At 38.3% G+C, this 23336-nt stretch overlaps 1 protein-coding gene across 2 annotated transcripts in view; it reads right to left on the minus strand.

Annotated features, from left to right (window-relative positions):
• Positions 1–845: 845 nt before the first annotated feature.
• The window catches only part of SEH1L (SEH1 like nucleoporin), a 31089-nt gene continuing 8598 nt past the window's right edge, over positions 846–23336 (minus strand). The window contains exons 4-9 of one of the 2 annotated variants that reach the window (XM_008058926.2): positions 18733–18944; positions 13888–13986; positions 7045–7185; positions 5917–6074; positions 4197–4347; positions 846–3160 (exon numbers count right to left, since the gene is read on the minus strand). In XM_008058926.2, coding sequence (XP_008057117.1) covers positions 3148–3160; positions 4197–4347; positions 5917–6074; positions 7045–7185; positions 13888–13986; positions 18733–18944 — 774 coding nt within the window. In that variant the 3' untranslated portion in view covers positions 846–3147. The remainder of the gene's footprint in view (positions 3161–4196; positions 4348–5916; positions 6075–7044; positions 7186–13887; positions 13987–18732; positions 18945–23336) is intronic. The other variant, XM_008058925.2, reaches the window with a different exon arrangement.

Below are 23336 nucleotides of genomic sequence, written 5' to 3' on the forward strand. Positions count from 1 at the left end.
TCTCAATTCTGAGCCAGATTCAGCCTTAAGTTAGACGTCTTGTTTGGTCCTACATAATAAGTCTATAAGTCTAAAGCAAGTCCTTTAACAAAAGGAAAACCTTTGAGAATTACATGAAAAGAATTTTTTTATACTAGAATGCTAACTTTACAAAGTATTTTACCAATTGGACAATGAAACTCAGATGTCTCTTACATTAAAGTAAACAGAATATATATTAGCTCTTAACTCGATGCATATTAAGAAGCTCTGGGGGTATTACACTCTTCAAGGAAAGGTATCTTCAAAAGTTAGAATATATATACTTATAACAATTTTGTCACCTATGTGATTACCTAATAAGACACATATGAACTACTGTTAAAAAGTACATCTGTCTCTCTCTAGCCCCGATGGAGGTTCCTTGACCATCCCTGACAAAACTGAACCAAAAAGAATATTATTAGGCACAGTTTTTAGCCATTTACCACAATTATTGTCACATATATTCAATTTCCAATATTAAAATATTTTAGAAAATAATCTAATGACTATTTAGACTGAAAATCAACATCTGTCAGTTCTAGGTGCTAGTCTACATACTGACTTTGTATCTTTAAAATAAATGTTTTCTCATCCCCTAGTGTTTATTTGGGTTGTAACTGCAAGAAAGTGAAAGTAGAGTAAGCCTTAACAGTTAGCTTAAATAAAATACATTCTATGTTTATAAGGCAAAAGATACATATCTTTTAAAATATATTTTATTAAATAAACTACTTGGATAATAATTACAAAAGCTTTAAACAGTAATTCCAAGTAGTCAAACGCAATTTCCATTTAAAAAGAAAAAAGACCAAAAATCCATATTATGTTTTGCTGCTTTATACACAGGAATGATTTATTTTACATACTAGACAGTTCCAACATTAGCCTGTAAAATTAAAAACATTTCTTAATACGTCTTGAAGGCAGACTGAACTTCATAATGATATGCTTTCACATTAGCCAGTATGACAAAGCATAAAAAACTTAAGACTATGATAATAGTTAAAAACAAAATTTACAAAACAGGCACTTTGAAATCAGCTACTATATGTAACTTTCACAATTCACATTACTTGTACATATTTCATTTCATCAAAGGTCATCAACCAGTGAAGCAAATGTTCCTTTGATGAAGACACACAAACAGGTTTAGGTTCCAAACACTGTGTTCTGGTTGTAATACATGCAAGACAGACCCTAAATTAGAAAAATCTGAAAGAAAATGAAAACAAAACGCAGCCAGAAACGAAAGCATTTACAAGCATTTGAATAAGGCCTTTAAATGTTAAATCAGTGTTTTAAACCCCTTCATTCTCAGGTAAGGGATTAAGAGGCCGAGAGAGATATCGTCTGCGAGGGTGAGGATACTGGAGGCTGGCAGTGTCAGCATCGCAAGAGTGCTCTACCAGAGGAGGAGGAGGAGGAGGAGGAAGGAGCTGGGCATAACTGGACCATCTTGATCCAGCCTGTGGGGAATCCAGAGGGGGAAAGAAATACCTGAAACAATGAAGACAGGAACAAAACACCAAAACAAAACAAAAACAATAGAAAAAAAAAAAAAGGAAAAAAAAAACAGAAGAAAAAGAGAAAAGTAGTAAATACAAAGAGAACCAAAGAGGAGAAAACACATGCTAGGAAAAAAAGAGCTTTAGTATATTCATGCCAAAACTAACAGAACATAATAGCACAAATCAAGACCCTTACTCAAATCAAGATTGCTTAAGCAAGTATAAAAACTTGAAAGAAAGAAATACAATCTATTAAACTTAAAATGTCAAAAAAAATTATCAGTATGAATGTTACAAAGAAAAACACTAATTTTATAAATTTAAAACATTTTCTAATCTCTCAGAGACATATTTGATGCTATTCTGTAAATTTACAAATCTAGTAAACTTTTTATTTTGAGCAATGCTTCATTTGTAGCAGCAGCAAACACATTTTTTTTTAGTGTATACATGATACTGAGAACAATTCAAATACGCTTTCACATAGTATGGCTGGCTAGTGCAATATACTTGTGAAGAAATACACTCACTTAGCATACTTATTTTCCTGCAAAAAATAAGAATAGCTTATTTAGAATAGCTATAGAATTTTGGTAAGTAAAAGGAGTCAAAGAATTACTATACCCTACTGCTATTCTACCATTTTATAACTTACCCATATTATTTGTACATTTTAGCAAACTAAAAGATTTATTTATAGCTTTGTTATCAAGGTCAGAGCTTAACCGGATATGAACTGAAACAGGTAATTTAGAAAAATCCTGAGACACTAAATGATGAAGTAAATTTACAGGTACAATTTCACTAAAAATTTAACTACTTATGTGTCCAAATTTTGATTTGAAGGAAACTAAGCCACAGAATAACAAAAGCGTATTAGATGCATGTATTTCTTTAGTGAAAATGAATTAAAAACTTATAAATAAGTTTCCATTTTACTAGCAAATTACAAATGAAGCAATACTAAATGCTCAACTTGGCTACAAACTGTACAGTCAAGTTACTTTCATTTTACTATTACTACTTTACTAGTTCACTCCTTTACTAATATTTCTAAAATATTACCCAAAAAATGACAAGAGTTGTATTGAATTTCACGTATAAAGCAATTCTACAAAAAGTAAACAAATTAGCACTCAAAACAATCTTTATGAAAAATATTTATTAAATCTTCAAATTAAAATTATAAAAATTCATCATTTTAAGCTTTTTTAGGAAACAGAAGAAATATGTCTATATTCTCCAAATGGAATAAATTGATATTTTCCCTCCTCCCAACTACTTATACAAGGATGGTAACAATCCTTTTAATTTTTAAACCCAAAGTTAGTTTCAGGAACATTTTAAAAAATTGTTTTGTTGACAACGTCTCAACAGAAAGCCTCTCCATTTATATTTCAAAAGTTTCAAATAGTGTCAATAAACTGACTAGTACAAAAAAATGATATACACTATTTTTAAAGGCCTTTTGGACTGCATTTAGTAGTAAGCAGGCTGCTGGTGTATCTTGGGAGAGGTCAAACGGCGCTGGGGAAGGGGAAAAGGAGCTCGCTTTCCATTCCTGTGTGCATGCAACAAGCAGCAAAACAGCAAAGTTACTCCAGTTAGCTTGTACTCAGCTGTGCTTTCTGTTAAAGGACATAATACAAATGGAGAAGGGAAAATGCATCACAGATCTAACACAGATGGTTATTGGCACAGTAAGAAAACAGATCAAACATCAAAGCTATTTATGAAAGAAAATATGTAGCACAGGCAGTGACCAAAAACCAGACATTAAAAAAAATAACTCTAGTATTCTTTGCTTCATGAAATCATCTTTATAATCCGTTATCTTTACGGTAACCTGAAGTTGTTTTGTTGCAAATACTTAAAACCTCAAAATCAAATAGAAAACTTTATAAAAATATAGCAATATAAAAGTAGGGGAAAAATTTTAAATGCAACTTGTTTTAGCTAGAATGACAACAGGATAATCACAGGATAGTTCATTAAGGCTGTGTTTTGAAATTTCCTGAATTCTATCCCAAATTGTTCACAAAAGCATATTAAAATAATTTTATCTTACAAACTCACATATTTGGAATTTGGATATGAAAACAAAAGCATGACACTTTAGATCATATCAAATGCTATTTATTATGAGACACAAGAATATAACATATGCTAAATATTCTAAAAATCAAGATATTTTATCATTTCCACTTATAATCTCCATCAAAGTTTTCAACACAAAAGCCAAATCATTTAACGTACTCTATTTTACAAAGCCTTAATGTACTTTATTTGAAATTTCAGTATGACCTTTAGGCCACACTACAAGCACTAAAATGTAGCAATGTTCATCTAGGACTAAAACCCTCACTATCAAACCATATTTCCTCACCCTCTCACTGATGTAGAATCAAAGTAGAATCTTAAAACTATAAACATTTCTACTGACGGACCACTAAATTTCAGAATATAATTGAGTTTAATGGCCTCATTACCTACCTGTAAATATTATGATGGAGACCAAATACAGAGCTAACAAAGTTAATTTTTAAATTCTAATGTCATAATCACATGTGAATTTCTTCACTCCACCTTATAATTCATGAAATAATGGCTACCAGAATGACTGAAAAGGAAGATAATTTCTAGTTTTCCCACAAAACAGCCTACCTGCCAGCAGAGGATCCATTTAATGAATTTTGAAGATTTGGAATATTTGAACCTAGGGAAGGATTTGCATTTCCCTGCTGAGAACTCCCATTGACTGGGCTCCCGTTACCTTTCAAAATACCAGTACACTTCCAATTGTCCATATAATTAGCTGAAAGGAAAATAGTCAAATAATACATTAGCGTGATTAATACCCTTATGCACGAGGGCACAAAATCTGTATCCATGTCCTTAAACTACAATTAAAGAAACAAGAAGCTACTGGCTACATTTTTTTCAAGATAAACATTAAAGACATTTTTAAATGAAAGACATTATTTCAATTAAAATTTTTTTTTTTTTTTTTTGAATTGGAATCTCACTCTGTCACCCAGGCTAGAGTACACTGGCACGCTCACAGCCATCCCAGCATCGACCTGCTGGGCTCCAGTGACCCTTCTGCCTCAGTCTTTCAAGTAGTGGGAACTACAGGCACTTGCTACCACGCCCGGCTAATTTTTTGATTTAGCGTAGAGATGAGGTCTCGCCAAGTTGCCCAGGGTGGTCTCGAACCCCAGGCTCAGGGAATCCCCTCACCAGGCTTGAGCCACTGCGTCCAGTCTACCAATTTTCTTAAAGTTTCCAAAGAATTAACTAACTTAAAAAATACAAAGCTTTCACCACCCATTTCCCTTCCTTACAAGATAAATATTAGCAGAGACAATTCTCCCTGCTACCATATCATCACATTATGAAGTTAATATCAGAAGAAAATCTTTGTATTCATTATAATGAATTTCACTTACATATATATATATAAGGTAATAGAGTTGTATTCTTGGTGATGCAAGTGTGAGTTATGTGGACACCTAATATCTTCTGAGATGAATGTAGGTAACAAAACCTTTGGAGTTTGGCTGGCTTACCCAAAATGGCCTAATTCTTTGACTGCAAAATTAGCCAAGGAAGACAGTGAGCCCAGGAAACCCAAATTAGGGAGCCTGCTAGCGTGCACAGCTGGGTGGTCCTGAGGCAGACAAAAGGAACAAATCCCATGAACATGGAGGTCCTCAAGCTTAGCCAAACGGCACTTTGGGAAACAGAACTGCTCAAGGTAAAAGAACTAAAACAGCTATAATTTTGGATGCTGAGTATGGTACACTATAGGATGTAGTGCAAAAATCACAGACATCACTGCAAAAAAAACCACATCATGGATCAACATCCATGGAAAAAGGCAGAACTGAGCTACAGAGAACTGTCAGTGTCAACTGACCAGACCGAGTTATCTCTCAGTGTGGCCCTTGTAAGAAATTTACAATCAGGGCCTCAAGGTTCTTGAAATTTGGGGAGTTGTAGAGAAAAAGTGGGGAAGTCATACTGGATTCTCTCCTATTAAGGACTGTCTAAAGCAGTTAATAAAAAACAAAAGTGACTATACAGTCCTATTCTGAGTTTGTACAACAGGCACATGAGGTATATATATGGCAAACAGTATCTTTTTATTACATATGCAGCATATTGTGTTATAATTACTTCAGTTGCTCTGTTATACATAAAAACTAAAAAACAGTTCAGTTTAGTAATTAACTGCTATGAACTAGGTAAATTAATGTTCAAAATAACATTTTAAGACTAATTTTAAAGTAGCTGTAAAAGATAATTTTTTTCAAAATATTTCAGAGTTTACATTTTTAAGTAGGAATATAAAGCAACAATTATTCCTTCACTGAAATCTTACCTTTCCACAATCTTACACAGCCATCATCTCCTGAAGATGCTAGCACCGTTCCTGTTATATTCCAACTGACGCGCCAGACCTGAGAATTATGATTATCAAACTGAGCCACTATATGGATTTCAAATTTTGTGGGTCCACCAGAAGAAGTTAGTTCTTTTCTGTTAATCAAAAAAGAAATTTCTGAGGAATTCTGAGCAAACTTTAAATATATATATACTCTTCTAAATAAAAAATACAAATGGCCTCACATACCACATTATTTTATAATAATGTGCAAATCCATATTCCCCCTGCCCCTTGGCCCTTGAGCTGGGTCAGCGGTGTTTTGACTCCCCATAACCTGAAGTGATCTCAGCACACAGATACCATTCAGTGACTGTTTAATGGAAGAAAGAAGCGAGATAATTTTATTCCCCCAAACAAGGTTGAAAACTAAAACAGATAATAATCAAGGGAAGTTAGCAGATAGAAACAAAAGGACTGAAAGGAAAAAGGAAAGAAAAAGAACCAAAGCTCCAAGTCAAAATTAAAGCTAAATAGGCGATTCATAAAAACGCTTGTGGTAATTTAGTTTTCCCTAAGTACTGCCACCACTTCTCATTCTTTAAATACTTAGAGTACCAGCCGGGCTCAGTGGTTCAGCCCGTAATCCCGCGCTTTGGGAGGCTGAGGTGAGTGGATTGCCTGAGCCCGTGTATTCAAGACCCGCCTGGGCAACTTGGCGAGACATCTCTACAATAAATAAAAAAAAAAAAAATCAGCCGGGTGTAGTAGCATGCGCCTGTAATTCCAGCTGCTTGGAAGGCTGAGGCAGAAGGATTGCCGGAGCCCAGCAGGTCAAAGCTGCAGTGGCCAGGAGTGGCCACTGTACTCCAGTCTGGGCAACAGAATGAGACTCTAACTCAAAAATAAATAAATAAATACTTAGTACCAGTTATATTCAGAAATCCAATTCATTGTTGTTATTAGCTTAAACAAAGTACACCTTAGAGAATATATCTCCTCTATTTATTCCCTGTCCTGAAAAAGCATATAGTTATACATAAAATTTTCAGTAAAGAATTCACATCATAGTTACCTCTACTCTCTCCTCTACAAATAAAGATAATCAGGAGGCAATTCACTCACCTCACAGGCTTTAGTGTAAAAATTCTCACATCTTTGGTTGCTATCGCTAGAATATGAAACGATCTTCCCAGGTTTGGAGCAAACGCAATATCATGTACAGGATCAGTGACTGTCATGAGAGTTTCAGCTTTTGCATATTTCCTAATGAATAATCAAACAATTTATGTTAAAAGTGTAAAAGACATAATTTTCAAAAATCCACACATCACTGTACCTGTGTTATTTTTTTATATTGCTCATAATCAAGCAGAGCTTACCTCTGTAGTGGGCTGAACTCTGTAGTGGGCTGAATAGCGGCCCCCAAAATAGTATGTTCCAGAACCTGTGAATGTGATCTCATTCAGAAAAAGGGACTATGCAAATATAATTAAGGATCTCAAGATGACATCATTTTGGATTTAGGGTGGGTCCAAAAGTCAATGTCCAGTACACTCAGACAAAAAAGAAGCAAGACACAAAGAAGGCCACGGAGCAGAGTCAGAGACTGGAGTGATAAGTAACAAGCCAAGTAACTCCTAGAGCCAGCAAAAGCTGAAAAGGCAAGGAAGGATTTCAGGGGAAGCACAGTCCTAACAAAACACCAATTTCAGATTTCTGGGTTCCAAAATGTGAGTAAATACATTTCTGTTATGTTAAGCCACCTAGTTTGGGATAATTTGTTATGGCAGCCCTAGGAAACTAATATAACTTCCAAGGTTTCCTCATTTGATAATGTTTAATAAAAGTATAATCAGAATACGGTTTTCACCAGGCACAGTGGCTCACACCTGCAATCCCAGCACTTTGGGAGGCTGAGGTGAGAGAACTGCCTGAACCCAGGGTTCAAGACCAGCCTGGGCAACCTGGCGAGACCTCATCTCTACAATAAATTAAAAAAAAACAAAACTAGCTGAGCATGGTGGTGTGTTGCTTTGGACGGCTAAGGCAGAATGACTGCCTGAGTCCAGCAGGTCAAGGCTGCAGTGGCCGTGAGCGTGCTACTGCTTTCCAGACTGAGACTCAAAAAAAAAAAAAAAGTGTAAGGTCTTGATTTATCAGCCATTAATATTCATTTAAAGAAAAAAGTTAACAAGTTTTCTAAGTATTTGAGTATAAATAAAAAAGTAAAGCTGAGGCCAGGCAGGCACAGTGGCTCATGCCTTGAATCCCAGCACTTTGGGAGGCAAAGGCCAGAGTATCACTTAAGCCCAGGAGTTCAACACCAGCCTAGGTAACATAGTGAGACCCTGTCTCTATAAAAAAAAATAATAATCAAAAAATGAGCCAGGCATGATGGTATGTGCCTGTAGTTACTGGTTACTCAGGAACTGAGGCGGAGCTGCAATGAGCCATGATCATGTCCCTATGTAGCCTGGGCAACAGAATGAGACCCCTCCCCGACAAAAGTAAAGCTGGTAACAACAACTGAGTTTTTAAAGTGGTTAAAAAAAAAAGGAAAAAGTCAAAGTTTATATTATCCTTACAACTCTATGTCTATATCTGTAAGCAAAAGAATAAGAGGATAATGAAGGAGACAACAGATCAGTTTTCTACTAGATTCTTCTATATTTTAGACTAAATATCCTGGATCTAACTGAAGTACTAACTCTGTGTGTAGGAGAGAGGGTTGTGAGATTTCCCCATCCCCCTTTACACCACCTTCCTCTAAAATACTAGTGTTTCCACACTCTATACAGTACTTTATCTTCTTTTTACCTCCTATCTACCAAGCTAGTATGCCTCAAAGTTCTCTCCTTGAGACCCTCTTCTCACCCTGTAAAATCAACCTAAGAAAGCTCATCCGTATCCTTGCTTCTACTGTGTGGTGCGCTTCTAGAACATGTAGAACATCTCAGCCCCCACCCAAGGGCTACCAAACTGAAATATGCATTTTAACAAGATCCCCAGATGATTCACAAGGACGCTGAAGTTTCTATACCCATGGTTTCACTACCTATAAACCAGTAATTCCTAAATCTATCACCTGCAGTCTAGTCCCTTCTGCCAAAGGCCAGAAAGAGGAGAGAGGTGGTTAAGAGCACACATGCTGCAGTAATCATGTATTTCCAGGCTGTACGTGAACTTCAGCAAGAAGTTCTCTGCAAAGTGGGAGTAACACCAGCACGGTGACAGACAGATTCTAAGTGCCCCCATGACTTTTACCTCCAGTGTACACACCCTTGTGGGGTGTGAATCCATGGCTCATTTATTACCCAGGGAAGGGGATACACCAAAGGTGTAATTACAACACACAAGCTTGTGATGCCTGCCTTAAGAGAAGACTGTCTCCTTTAGAGGCCCTGATGAAGTAGCTGGCATGCTGTGAACTGCACTAGAGAAAGGGTCATGTGGCAGAAACACAAGTACTGCCAACAACCAAGAGAGCTCCAAAGTGAAGCCTTCCCCAGTCCGACCTGACTCCTGACCCATAGACACCAAGATAAGAAATGTGTGCGTTTGTGATAATATTATGGTGCAGCCAGAGATACCAATCTCAGCTATTACATTCATCTGCCCTTTAGACATTGTCACCTGGATGCACCACAGCCGCCCCAAGGCAAGTACAAATAAAGCCAAGTGTCTCTCATCCCCTCTGCATTCACTCCTCTCCATGCAGTCTCCTTCTCCATGAATGGCTCTACCACCTGCCAAGTCAGAAACCAAGACTCACTTGATATACAACAGTGCCCCAGTCACAGCAATTCCACCTCCTAGGCAAGTCTCCTTCATCCCCTCCGCCTCATCCCACCATCTTAGTGCGTGTGTCCTCATTCTCTACCACAGTGGGCTATGTATTAATTCCCTGAGTCCTGCTTCCAGTCTCACTTCCACACAGCTGCCAAAGTCATCGTCCTAAGTAAATACAACCTTGTAGCTTTATTGGACCCTTCAAAAGCCCAAATGCTGACAGGACAGAGACCCAACTTGGCAAGCAGCACTCTCCCAAATCTACCTGGCCTGCTGGCCTGTCTCTCCTCTGCCCTACCCTCTCAGTCTACTGCCTGACCAGGCTGAATTCGCTCCACATCTTTGCTCTGCTTCCTCTCTGCCTGCAGCACACCTCCGTCTTCCAAGACAGCAGCTCAAACGTCAACTCCCGCCCAACGCCTGAGCCCTGCCAGGCAGAAGTGACTTTCCTGCTCTACTGTGCCTGGTACATGCTACTATCATGCAGCAGCTCACTGTCCTGATTCATATCCTAGACACTGTGAGCTCCTTACATACAGGACTGTGTCTTTAGCTCTCAGTATAGCCCCTGCTGCTTTTGAAATGTCAAAAAAATGAGATTTTTTTCCCCTTACCTGAGACAACTTATTTGTTTTAATAAGTGTTACCTAAAGTTTTTCCTATCTGAAGGAACTGAGTAAGAGCCTCTGTGAGAGTTAAAAAAAAGGAATGAACAAAAAAGGAATAACTTTCTAACCTTGACTCCTACATTTAACCTTACACTAGTCATTTTACTCTGTTGGTCTCAGTTTCCTCATATGCAAAATAGTGTTAATAAAAAAGCTGCCTACTCGTCTCATAAGGTGGACATTAGGGTTTGAATTTCATAATACATAGAAAAGTGTCCGATAACCTATATAATAAATGCATAGCAATTGTATTATCAGTATTAACGCTAGACCTGTTTTAATACTTTCACTAACAAGTAAAAATAAACATATACAATATTGGGTTTAATTTGGCAAATGTTTTCTCTTTACTAAACAGCAATATTAGCTGCAAAAAGATAAACAGGTATTTAATAGCCAAATGCTACTTAGTCCAGTATCACACATCCTCCATGTAAGCATGTTCAATCTAAATAAGAACCTTCAAACAATGCTTACCTAAAACAACCAGCACCGGAAATCCAAAAAATGCTGAACTCAAAAGGTTTATTTCTTAAGTGAACTCCACACACATACCAACATTGTTACCCACCCCGTAACATCCCCCTGTTTTTTTTTTTAAATCCAAATCTCACTCTGCCACCCAGGCTGGAGTGCAGTGGCATACTCATGACTACCACAGCCTTGACCTGCTGGGCCCAGGTGATCCTTCCACCTCAGTCTTCCAAGTAGCCGGAACCACAGGTACATGCCACCATGCCTGGCTAATTTTTTTATTTATTCTAGAGATGAGGTCTAGCCAAGTTGCCCAGGCTGGCCTCAGACACCTGGGCTCAGGCAATTCTCTCACATCTGCCTATCTAAGTGCTGGGATTACAGGTGTCAGTCACTGCCCCTGGTGTCCACCTCATTTTAGATGCTAAAAATGCTAGACTCTTGTTATCTGACTCCCCTACAGCTAAAGCATAGTTGGATAACCTAATTCTGCCCAGCAGGACCTGGCCAGATGAGAAGCCTGCTAGGATACTTCCAGAAAAGTTTTTTTTTATCCTAGAATACTCTTTTTTGTATCTGCATATGAAACCTGCAATGCTGTAGCCATCTTGTGATAAGAGGAAGCTGTCACCAGCATACTAAGGATGACAGCAAAAAAATGGCAACTATTCAGGTAGGTCCTTGATGTCAGCAGTGAGCAACTGAGTCACTTCTTAACTAACCCCAGAACTGCTCCACCCACAGGCTCCTTGTTACAGAGGATTCTACCCCCAATCTAGATTTATTCTGCTAGCTAAGGGACTCATATACAATCTCAGATTATTTTTAACACTGGATTATTTTAAGTATTCAGGTTTTTTTTTCTAGTTGCCTGTATTTTCTTTAAGAATGAACTCCAAGTTCTTTACCCTTTTAATCAATTCTTATTTATGAAGTATTTTTTCATTCTGTATGTTTCAGAAATGGTCTACCTTTTAAGTTTTGGATTTATGCCTACATAGTCATTCTGCTCAGCTAAAGCTGAAAATTTCTTTAACAACACTAATGCTTCATGAAGCCTCTACAAAATATGCTGTTAATATGGTTCCTAGCTCTATTAGCTTAAAAGGCTATTAAAAAAAACTCAGCAATCTAGAAAGTTTTTACATTCCAGAACTGTGCTGGCCAGTACACTAGTGACTAGCCACATGCACCATATTTCAAGTTTCAATAGCTGTATGCAGTTAATGGCCACTGCAGTAGATGGCACAGATATAGACTATTTCCCATCATTGAAGCGAGTTCTATTGGATGGTACTGTTACAGACAGAAATTATCTGAAGAAATAGAGATTCTAAAAGGGAAGAAGGTATAAGAACCCCTTAGCAACCTAGGTGGTAACATTCAAAACTGCAATGAGAATAACACTAGTTCCTCTTTTCTGCCTCTTGTCCAGCCCAGTGTCTGACTATTAAACCCTAGAATTTTACCTAACACCGATAAAGTCCACCTAGTCACCTAATAGGTGCTCTTTTCAGTATAGCACTGAGTGCTATACCACTCACACAGTGCTTGTGATTCGCCAAGATTTTGTAGATCCCTGTATTTCAACGTGATGAAAATTAATTTATCTTCACATGCTGCCACACTCTACTTCAATCCATCCTGTTTTCAGAATTCCTTACCTCAAGAAATCACACACTATCCATTGAATTATTAAGCCAGAGCCTTGGAAACCACCTTGACACCTTCCCCACTTCTCTCTCAGCTCCCACATTTCAATCAATCACCAGATCCTATTGATATCACTTCTAAAATTAATCTCTCCGGGCATGGTGGCTCATGCCTATAATCCCAGCACTTTGGGAGTCCAATGCAGAAGGACTGCTTGAGCCCAGGAGTTCGAGATCTGGACAACATAGCGAAACCCCATCTCTACAAAAAAAATTTTTTTAAATTATCTGGGCATGGTGGCACATGTCTGTAGTTCCAGTTACTCGGGAGGCTGAGGTGGAAAGATGGCCCGAGCCCAGGAGGTTGAGACTCAAAAAAAAAAACCCTCAAATTGTTCACTTCTCTCCCACTGCCACTACTCAATTCCAAAGCTGCTATAATTTCCCATCTGAACTGTCTCAGACAGCATCCCCGCCCTGAATCTATCCCTGGTCCCCTCTTAAACACTTTCCACACCTAGGGAAGAGTTAAACTACCATCTGATCCCATTATTCTCCATTCATGTTACCCAAAAGATAAAATAAAATGCTGGACACAAGATCTTGCAGATGAGTCTTGCCTATTTCCTACAACACTCCCTTACTCACTAGTAATCCCAACACAGTATAAACATATTGCCTCTCTTATTCATAGACCTCAACACATGCAGTTTTCTCCACTAGGAGAGCTTCTGCTGTCTTAAACTTCTACTCATCCTATATGTCTTCTTCTAGGTGAACCTTCCTGGCTTCCAAACTAGATAAGTATAAGCTCTTTAACACCCTACTTCTCTCAGTTTGTAAATTTCATCACCCTTTTCTACTAACCCTTTTCGGGTCGAGTATGGTGGCTCCCAACATTTTTGAAGGCAGAGGCAGGAGGACTGCTTGAGCCCAGAAGTTCAAGACCAGGCTAGGCAACATAGTGAGACCTTGTATCTACAAAAAAAAATTATCAAGAAATAGCCAACCATAGTGATGTGTGCCTATAGTCCCAGCTACATGGGAGGCTGCAGCAGAAAGATAGCCCAGGAGGTTGAGACTGTGGTGAGCCATGATCGTGACACTGCACTCCAGCCTGGGTGACAGAGTAAGACCCCAATTAAAAATAAAAAAAATTAAAATTCAGAAATTAAAAAAAATATTTTCTGATTTTCCTGCAAGATGGTAAATACTGAGAGATCAATCACCATCTCCTCTTTATCATTCAACCCTACATTATCAGAGCCAAGCCCAGAATTTGGCATATCAACAAATATGTAATGAATGATGCATTTAAAGAAACAGCATTTTAAAAATTAAATGTAATTCTGAACAATAATTAAAACCAAAGCAGTACTGACCTGGTGTTTTCATTATATTCAAAAATCTGAACCTTGGCCATCGCATTAGGACTACTGTCATCACTTCCAACAGCTATCATGGGGGAATGAGCACGAGAGCTAGAAACGAGGAGACAAAACATTTTACATAATGATAAATTAATAGACATTTAATTCAGAGAATTTAAAAAGTGGAGTCAAGCAGACAGACAACCTACAGTCAGTCTGTCCTTACCGTACCATCTACGTCTCTGCCATACATCTTATGTGGCCATACTGCCAAGTTTTATGCTTGAGAATGTTATACACAGGAACTGAGGATATCATCCTTCTGGATTGTTTTTAATCACATTTTCTTATGGCTCAGATAGAAAGGAGCTCTTTGCCCTTTAAGAAAAGGTTTTAAGCACTCAATATGAAAAAATTATACTTGAGTGGTCTCAGCAATTTTTCCTTCTGAAAGATTTGGTCATTAACTACAAAATGAAAAGTAACCCTATTGTGACTAACTTCATGACAAAAAAGTTTTAAATGCTTTACACGAAAGAAGAAACACAGATGGAAGAAGGAAAAGTAGAAAAGACCACCCCTCAGGAAGTCATGGTCCCCACCAGTCATTCATCGTAGAGTCATTTGTGGTCAACCTCATTTTGAAAAGGCAAAAGACACTAAAAGAATGGTTTTACTGAAGCAAGTTCTATGTTAAATGACCCTTTTCATTTGTCAGGTTAATTACTATTTCCTTTGCCTCCCTCTAGAATTAAGTATTCTCTCTAAGAACCTGTCATCCTTGCTTAACTTTTAACATCAATATTTTCAACTACTTAAAGCTAAAACTAAAGCTAAAAACAAGACATGGTAAATGGGGAAAAAAGTTTTAGTTCTTTGTTACTAAAGTTTCAGGAAAGTGGATCAAATCATCTAATTAAGAACATTACCAGGTAATCTGCAAAATGCCACAGTAACAAAATCAAATTACAAGTTTCTTATAAGTTACTTAAAATCAAATTACAAGTTACTTACAAGTTACTTATAATCAAATAGATGTAAATTCCACAGTATTTTCTAAGTCTCACAAACTTTCTTTTTCAATGTTCTACGAATACATTTTGATTTTGCAACTTTAATAATTTGAATGAGAACCAAAACTATGTTTATAGTAATATATTCTAAAATTACTAAAAACTTAAGATTTTAAACATATTTTTTGAATCAAATTATGAAATGGCAAGATAACAACCTGAATTGAGAATTACCTCATTTGTACAACCAGAAATAAGATGTTCACATTTAAACCACTTTCTAAACATGATTCACAACTGAACAGTGAGAAAATCCATCCAGCCTTCTGACTGAACAGTACAGACAGATCACCTACATCTCCTTCTCTATTCTTAATGTCCCACTGAAATAATGAATAATAATGTAACAGTGCCAGTAATTTTAAAAGTATGCCATCAGAAATCCTAGGAAGTAGGAGATTGGACTAGAGAGAAAATACAAAAAGAGAAAGTAGAAAATTCCAGAAGCTCCAAACTCCAATTAAGCAAATAGAAATGGTCTTAGTAAGATGATTAGAACTTGAAATAAAGTAACAATCCAACACTGGCAGGGAGAGCCAAGGAGGAACTAAAGATGTTAAAGTACTCCATTCTCAAAGCAAAATCCTCCTTACTTGGGCAATCTGGGGTTATCCCAGCCTGCCAGCTTGCTCTTTGTTCACACACCCTCCAAGGAAGCCTCCTGCCAACCCACGCTACCTAGTTAAGAGAGTAAGTTGTTAAGACAACAGAGCACTTAACAAAAGAAAAACAAATACCAGTTTTCTCTCTTAGACACAGAGCCCTTGTTCATAACTCTAATCAAAGATTAGCAGACACATAAGAAAAACACAGGGCATAAAAGATAAAGACCAAGGCACATACAAAGAAAAACTGATCTTTGAGAAAACACATATAGCCAGCCCTCATTATTTAGAAATTCTGTATTTGTAAACTGGCCTAAAGTCTCTTTGTAACCACAAAATCTAATATTCTCAGGCTTTTATGGTCATTCATCAAAAGGTACAGGGCAGCTCTGCAAAACAAAAAAAACTGCAGGTTCCCAGCTGAGATGAACAAAATGCCTCTCTGCCTTCTTCTTTCAGTTCTTCTATACCACAAACAAGTGTCCTTTTCACAGTGTAATTAGTGCCATGTTTTTCACATTCTCATGTTTTTGGTGATTTCACAGTTTAGAGTGGCCCCCCGTGTGTGGTGCTGCAGTGTTATCTAGAATTCCTAAGCACAGTAAGGCTGTGATGTGCCTTATGGAGAAGACACATGCATTCAAAAAGCTTTGTTCCAAGCCAGGCACAGTGGCTCACGCCTGTAGATCCAGTACTTTGGGAAGCCAAGGCGGGAGGACTGCTTGAGCCCAGGAGTTTGAGACCAGCCTGGGCAACAAAGTAAGACTCCAGCTCTACAAAAAACAGAAAAATTAGCCAGGAATGGAAATGCATGCCTGTAGTCCTAGCTACTCAGGAGATTGAGGCAGAAGGATCGCCTGAGCCCAGGAGTTTGAATCTGCTGTGGACAGCAGTCATGCCACTGCACTCCAGCCTGGGTGAGAGTGAGATTCTGACCAAAAAAAAAAAAAGTCCTCTGTTCAGGCCTGAGTAATAGTGCTGCTGACTGTGAGATCAATGTTAATGAATCAACAATGTATATGAATTAAGTTGTTTTTCAAAAGAAACAGAAAAGATATGTATTAATCAGTTGATGAAGATGTTGTAGTCAGAAGCTTGTGGAAACCTAACCCTGTGTTTCCTAGAAACAACTCAGTATTAGCTAATTCAGTGTTTTGTGGCAATTTTACAGAACATGGCTACTACAAACAATGAAAAATAACCATAATTAGGGGAACAAGTGCAAATTTGAATTAGGAATCTCAGGGACATATTGCATCCATGTAACAAAAACTGACTGATATAAAGAATAAGCAATCAGAGAAAAAAGTACTCACAATTAAAAATGATTCTTATTCACCTAAAATTCAACGTTGGGATAGAATGTATACCTAGAGAACAAGCTGGAGATCTAGGAGACAGAACAGTAAATCTTCAATGGAGAGTAAGCCCAGGAATAATCAAATATGAGTTCCAGAAAGAACAGATGCAATAGAAGAAAAAGAAATTATCCAGAATCATAAGATAATACCCAAGTTGAGACAAGAACATTCATTCTGAAGGGTACTACTAGGTGCCAAGCAAGATCAAGCAAAAAAGATCAAGAACTAATAATATATGTCTGAGTTTGTTTCAAAATAATCCAGATTTGAGGTTTTTCTGAGGCAAAGGGAATGAGGAAAGTATACATAGATGAAACATAAGTAACTTTGGCTTCCTATAGCTGGGAGACAGATATATGATGGTCTGTCTACTGAACTTCTATTATTTACACTTTGGGAGCAGAGACAAAAGGACTGTCTTGAGCCCAGGGGTTTGAGAACAGTCTGGGCAACTTGGTGAGACCCTTTCTCTACAATAAATCAAAAAATTAGCTGGGCATGGTGCCATGCGCCTGTAGTTCCAGCTACTTGGAAGGCTGAGGCGGAAGGATCGCTGGAGCCCAGCGGGTCGAGGCTGCTGTGACCGGGAGCGGCCACTGCACTCCAGTCTGGGCGACAGAGTGAGACTCCAACTCAAAAAAAAAAAAAAAAAAAAAAAAAACAGCAACTATGGTACATTCATTCAGTCACACTCTTATAGCAATTAAAAAGAAATGAGGTAGAAGGGCTGGATATAATAACAAATGTAAAAATGCCTACAGTGTATTTGTAAGTGAAAAAAAGCAAACTGTAAGGAAGAAAATGTATGGGTTACATTCACATGTCCGTGTGCTTTGCATCTACTTGGTTTAATAACTATCTGGGTGCATTTGCATATATCTGTGTTTATGAATACATTATATATTTATTTGCATAGAAAATGCCTAGAAGGTGGCCATTGCTTTGCTAAACTCTGTGGTGTTTCCACGTGGTTCTGAGCTATGGTCATCATGTTTTCTTAGCTTTGGCCCCCTCCTCCATCTTGGGGAGATGAATCTCTCTCTCTCTCTCTTTCTAATTTACTTTCTAAATAAACTTTGCTTGAAAACTTTTTAAAAAAGAAAATGCCTAGAAGGTTCATACCAAAATATTTACAATAGTTGGCTTACTCTGTGAAGTAGAAATGGGATAAAGAGACATGTCTGTGTGAAAAAGAGAATATTTATACTCTACATAATATATCTTTTATTAAGGAAAAGCATTTTTGAGAAAATACGAGGGACCCCAAAAAAACTGGAATTATCCTTTGAAGGGTGGGCCCTTGTAGTATACTCAGAATTTGTTCCACTAGATCAAACAACCAAAATTTTTATCTGGAAGTTCTGTGAAGGTTGCATCACAATCTGCAGAAGAAACATCCTGAGTTGTGGCAAACAGGTGACTGGTTCTTCCACCATGACAATGCAACTGCCCACACTCAAAAACAGCATAAGCCCCATGCCCCACCTTCCTTATTCACCAGAGCTCACCCTGAATGGACATTTTTTTGTTTCACAGATGAGAAAAGTCCTCAAAGGGAACATTTTGCCGATGTGAAAGAAGAAACTGGCAAAAGTACTATAAGGCATCAAATTGACAAGTTCAAAAACTGTTTCGAGCAGTGGAAAAAGCATCTCAATAGGTGTACTGCATCAGAGAGTACTCTGAAAGTGACTGAATTTAAACATGTAAGAATACACAATTTTTTATAAATAAATTCCATGTTTTTTGGGTCCCCCCCTCAGCTTAAAACTTTTATTTTGCTAAGATTATATTAGCAAGTTTCATTTGCAAGCTTACCTTGAAGGGTTCCAAGAAATACAACTACAGCTTAGCTTGCATGAGATCTCATGCTGCAGGGACCACTGGCTGAGATTCATAACATCTGGTGCCTCGTATATTCTTACTATACCATCTGCTGAACAGGTTGCTAACATAAGACCCATATGCTTGGGAGCAAATTTCACATCGGTAACAGATGTTCTGCTATCCACTAGAGTTGTCCTTTTAACCTTTAAAAAAAAAGTTAAAATTTTAAATTATATACAAAAAGAAAGCAGGGTAGTAGAAAGAATATAGGCTCTGGAATCACACAGAAACTCCTCTGCCATTTATTAGGTACATAACCTCAAATAAGTTATTTAAATCCTGTCTGGGCCTCAATTTCCTATAAAGCAGTGGAAAAAGCATCTCAATATGCTCAACACACCACATATATAGCTGACAATCACCAACAAATTAGTGAGCTACATTAATTAAGGCAAAAGGAAGTCAGACTTAGAAAGCTTAACTTAATCGCTCTTAAGTAGACTGGTCACACACACAAAAAAAATGTTACAATTTTTTTTTTGGAGTTGGAGTGTCACTCTGTCGTCCAGACTGGAGTGCAGTGGCCGCTCCCGGCTCAACCTGCTGGTCTCCGGCGATCCTTCCACCTCAGCCTTCCAAGTAGCCGGAATTACAGGCATGCGCCACCACGCCCGGCTGTTTTTTTTTTTTTTGATTGATTGTAGAGATGAGGTCTCGCTGCCCAGGCGGGTCTCGAACCCGCGGGCTCAGGCAACCCACTCACCTCAGCCTCCCAAAGGCGCGGGATTACAGGCTGAGCCACCAGGCCCGGCCACAATTTTTTTTTTTGAGCTAGAGTTTCACTGTCACCCAGGGCAGAGTGCTGTGGCATGCTCACCACAGCCTCAAATTCCTAGGCTCAGTCAATCCTCCCACCTTAGTCTCCTGAGTAACTGGCACTACAGGCGTGCACCACCATGCTTGGCTAATTTTTTTTTTCCTGTAGAGACGAAGTTTCACTATGTTTGCCCAGATGGTCTCAAACTTCTGGGCTCAAGCAACCTCTCCCCTCAGCCTCTCAAAATGCTGGGTTTACAGGCATAAGCCACCAGGTTCAGCCAGAATTTTCATGTAAGTAGTTTTGATATGCAAAGCATGCTGCAAGTAGTAATGAATTAAGATGTTTTAACAGTAAATGGAAGGTATGCAATTTCCTCTCTCAACCCTTTTTGGTTAATCCTTCCCAGACCACCACCATCCACTTCTTTGTTTTTGTTTTATTTTGTTTTGTTTGAGTTGGAGTCTCACTCTGTCGCCCAGGCTGGAGTGCAGTGGCATGCTCAAGGCCACCGCAGCCTCAGCCTGCTGGTCTCAGGCAATCCTTCCGCCTCAATCTTCCAAGTAGCTGAACTACAGGCACACACCACCACACTCGGCTAATCTTTTGATTTTATTGGAAAGACAAAGTCTCACCAAGTTGCCCAGGTTGGTCTCGAACCCCTAGACTCAGGCATCCTCTCGCCTCAGCCTCTCAAAGTGCTGGGATTACAGGCTTGAGCCAGCGTGCCCTTCTTCTTTGTTTTAGAGGAAGGGTCTTACTCTGTCACCCAGGCCAGAATGGAAAGGCATGATAATAGCCACTGAAGCCTTGAACTCCTGGGCTCAAGCAATCTTCCCACCTCAGCCTCCCAAGGCTACAGTCATGCACCACTAAGCTCTAATATATGTATATATATTTGAGACAATGTCTCACTATGTTATCCAAGCCTCAAATGATCTTCCCACTTCAGTCTCCAAGTAGCTGGGTTACAAGTTTGAGCCAGCATGCCTAGGTACTATCCACTTTTAAGTGAAGGCACTGAATAAAGCCAAGAGAATGGTATGAGGAGGACATTGTGATAATTACAGAATTCCAATTCCATTGAAAAGTTATTTGCTTAAAGATGGCGGGAAGAGAGAGAGAGAGAGAGAGAGAGAGAGAGAGAGAGAGAAACGTTATTTCCTGGCACCTATATAGGATGATGCTTGACTGAAAATGTATTTAGAAATTAATGGTTTACTATCTGTGGTTACAAAAATTTACTATCTGTGGTTACCAAAATACTTAGAAAATACTCAATATTAAAACTTCAAAGATAACAGCTTGGCAAACACTTTTCTACAGCCACCACACAAATACCCACACAAATGCTGAGAAAATAAACGTATTAATGACTGTTGATTTAACTAAATACAAACAAGTATTTTAGTCAGAAGAAAAATTCTTTAGATGTCACCATTCCTAAACCCAACCTCTAGTGGAGATGAGGTCTTCCTATGTTGCCTAGTCTGGTCTCAAACTCCTGGGCTCAAGTGATCCTGCCATCTTGACCTCCCCAAGTGCTGGGATTACAGGCGTGAGCCACCACTCCCAGTCACACCTCAGATTTAATGTCAAAAAATTCCCTTCAAATTCTATAAACGCCCCTTCTCCCCTCCCCTTAAGCAGTTGTTTGCCTTAGAGAGACCCTAGAACAAAGCCAATCATACCAACGTCTCTCTCTATAGCAATTCAAGCTACAAAGCTACTGTAATTAAAACTATGCTATTGGCATAAGGAGATATATAGACCAAGGGAACATAAGATAGCCCAGAAATAAATCCTCCACATGGAGTCAACTGATTTTCAATAAAGGTGTCAGGACCATGCAAAAGGGGAAAGAACAGTCTTTCCAATAAATGGTGCTGAGAAAACTGGTTACAGCCACATGCAGAAGAATGAATTTGTAAGGTAACAACCTTACACCAGATATAAAAACTGACTCAAAATGGATCAAAGACCCACAAATAAGAGCTAAAACTAAAACTCTTTTAGAAGAAAATATTGTGCAAAGTTTTCAAGACATTGGATTTGGCAATGATTTCTTGAATATGACACCAAAAGCACAGGAAAAAAGATAGGTAACTGAACTTCAAAATTTTTTAATTTTGTGCATCAAAGGGCGCACTATCAAGAGTGAAAAGGTCACCCACAGAATAGGAGAAAATATACAGACTGAGCATCTCACACCTCAAAATCCAAAATCTGAAATGTTCCAAAATCCAAAACTTTTTGAACATTGACATCATGCTCAAAGGAAATGTACACTAAAGCATTTTGGATTCCAAACTTTTGAATTCAGAAGCTTAACCAGTAAGGATACAATGCAAATGTTCCAAAATCCAAAAAATTACAAGATACTTCTGGGTCCCAAGCATTTTGGATAAGAAATACTCATATCCAGAATATATAAAGAACTCCTACAACTCAACAACAAAAAACTCAATTTTAAAAAGAGAAAAAGGGCCAGACTCAGTGGCTCAGCCTGTCATCTCAGCACTTTGGGAGGTCGAGATGAATGGATTTCCTGAGTCCATGGGTTCAAGACCACTCCGGGCAACTTGGCGAGATCTTGTATCTACAATAAATCAAAAAAAGTAGCCAGGCATGGTAGCACATGCCTATAGTTCCAGTTACTTGGAAGGCTGAGGCGAAAGGATCGCCAGAGCCTAGCAGATCGATGCTGGGGTGGCCTTGAGTGTGCCACTGCACTGCAGCCCGGGCAACAGAGTGAGACTCCAACTAAAAAATAGAGAAAAGGACTTGAACAAATATTTCCCTAAGGAAGACACAAAATTGGCCAAAAAGCACACAAAAAGATGCTCAGCATCACTAATCATTAGAGGAATACAAATCAGAACACAACGTGATACTACTTCACATCCACTAATCCGTGAAAATAAGTGTTGACAAAGACAGGGAAAAATCAGAACCCTTGTACATTGCTGGTGGGAACGTAAAATGACGCAGCTGCTATGGACAACAGTTTGACAGTTTCTGAATAAGTTAAACACAGAATCACCATATGAGCCAACAATTCTACCCCTAGGTATATATACAAAAGAAATTAAAGCAGGGTCCCAAAACACTAATCTGTACAACAGAGCTTACAGCAGTATTATTCACAATGGTTACGAAGTAGAATCAACTCAAAGTTCCATCTACAAATGAATGGATAAACAAAATGTGGTATATACACTCAAAATGGACTACTACTCAGCCATTAAAAGGAATGAATATGATATATGCTACAACATGAACAGAACTTCAAAACATTCTGCTTAGTAAAGTAAGCCCACCACAAAAGGACAAATACTGTATGATTGATTCCACTTACATGAGGTAACCAGAGCAGTCAAATCTGTGGACAAAAGATTGGGTGATGGAGGGAGGGGGGATTGGGAGGCATTATTTAACAGTACAGAGTGTATATTGGGATGATGAATAGTCATGGGCATAGATAACAGTGGGTACACAGCATTTAAATGCAATTAATTACACAGAAACTGTACCACTTACAAATAGCTAAAATGATGACTATTACATATATTTTACCACCATAAAAAAAATGCATAAGAAAAACAGTATCAATAGTATGCAAGCATTAGTAGGAGTACGGAAGAGGCAGGAACGGAAAAGGAAACACCACGTATGTCCTTGTAAGGGAAGGGAGTTATCTGGAAGGATACACAAAACCTGCAGCAGGGGCTGCTTCTAGGGAGACAATCAAGTGGTGAGGAACATTCTCACTACTTTT

The sequence above is a fragment of the Carlito syrichta genome, unplaced genomic scaffold (assembly GCF_000164805.1).
Source record: "Carlito syrichta isolate Samal-C Ts95f unplaced genomic scaffold, Tarsius_syrichta-2.0.1 Scaffold303652, whole genome shotgun sequence".
In the NCBI taxonomy this organism is placed as follows: domain Eukaryota; kingdom Metazoa; phylum Chordata; class Mammalia; order Primates; family Tarsiidae; genus Carlito; species Carlito syrichta.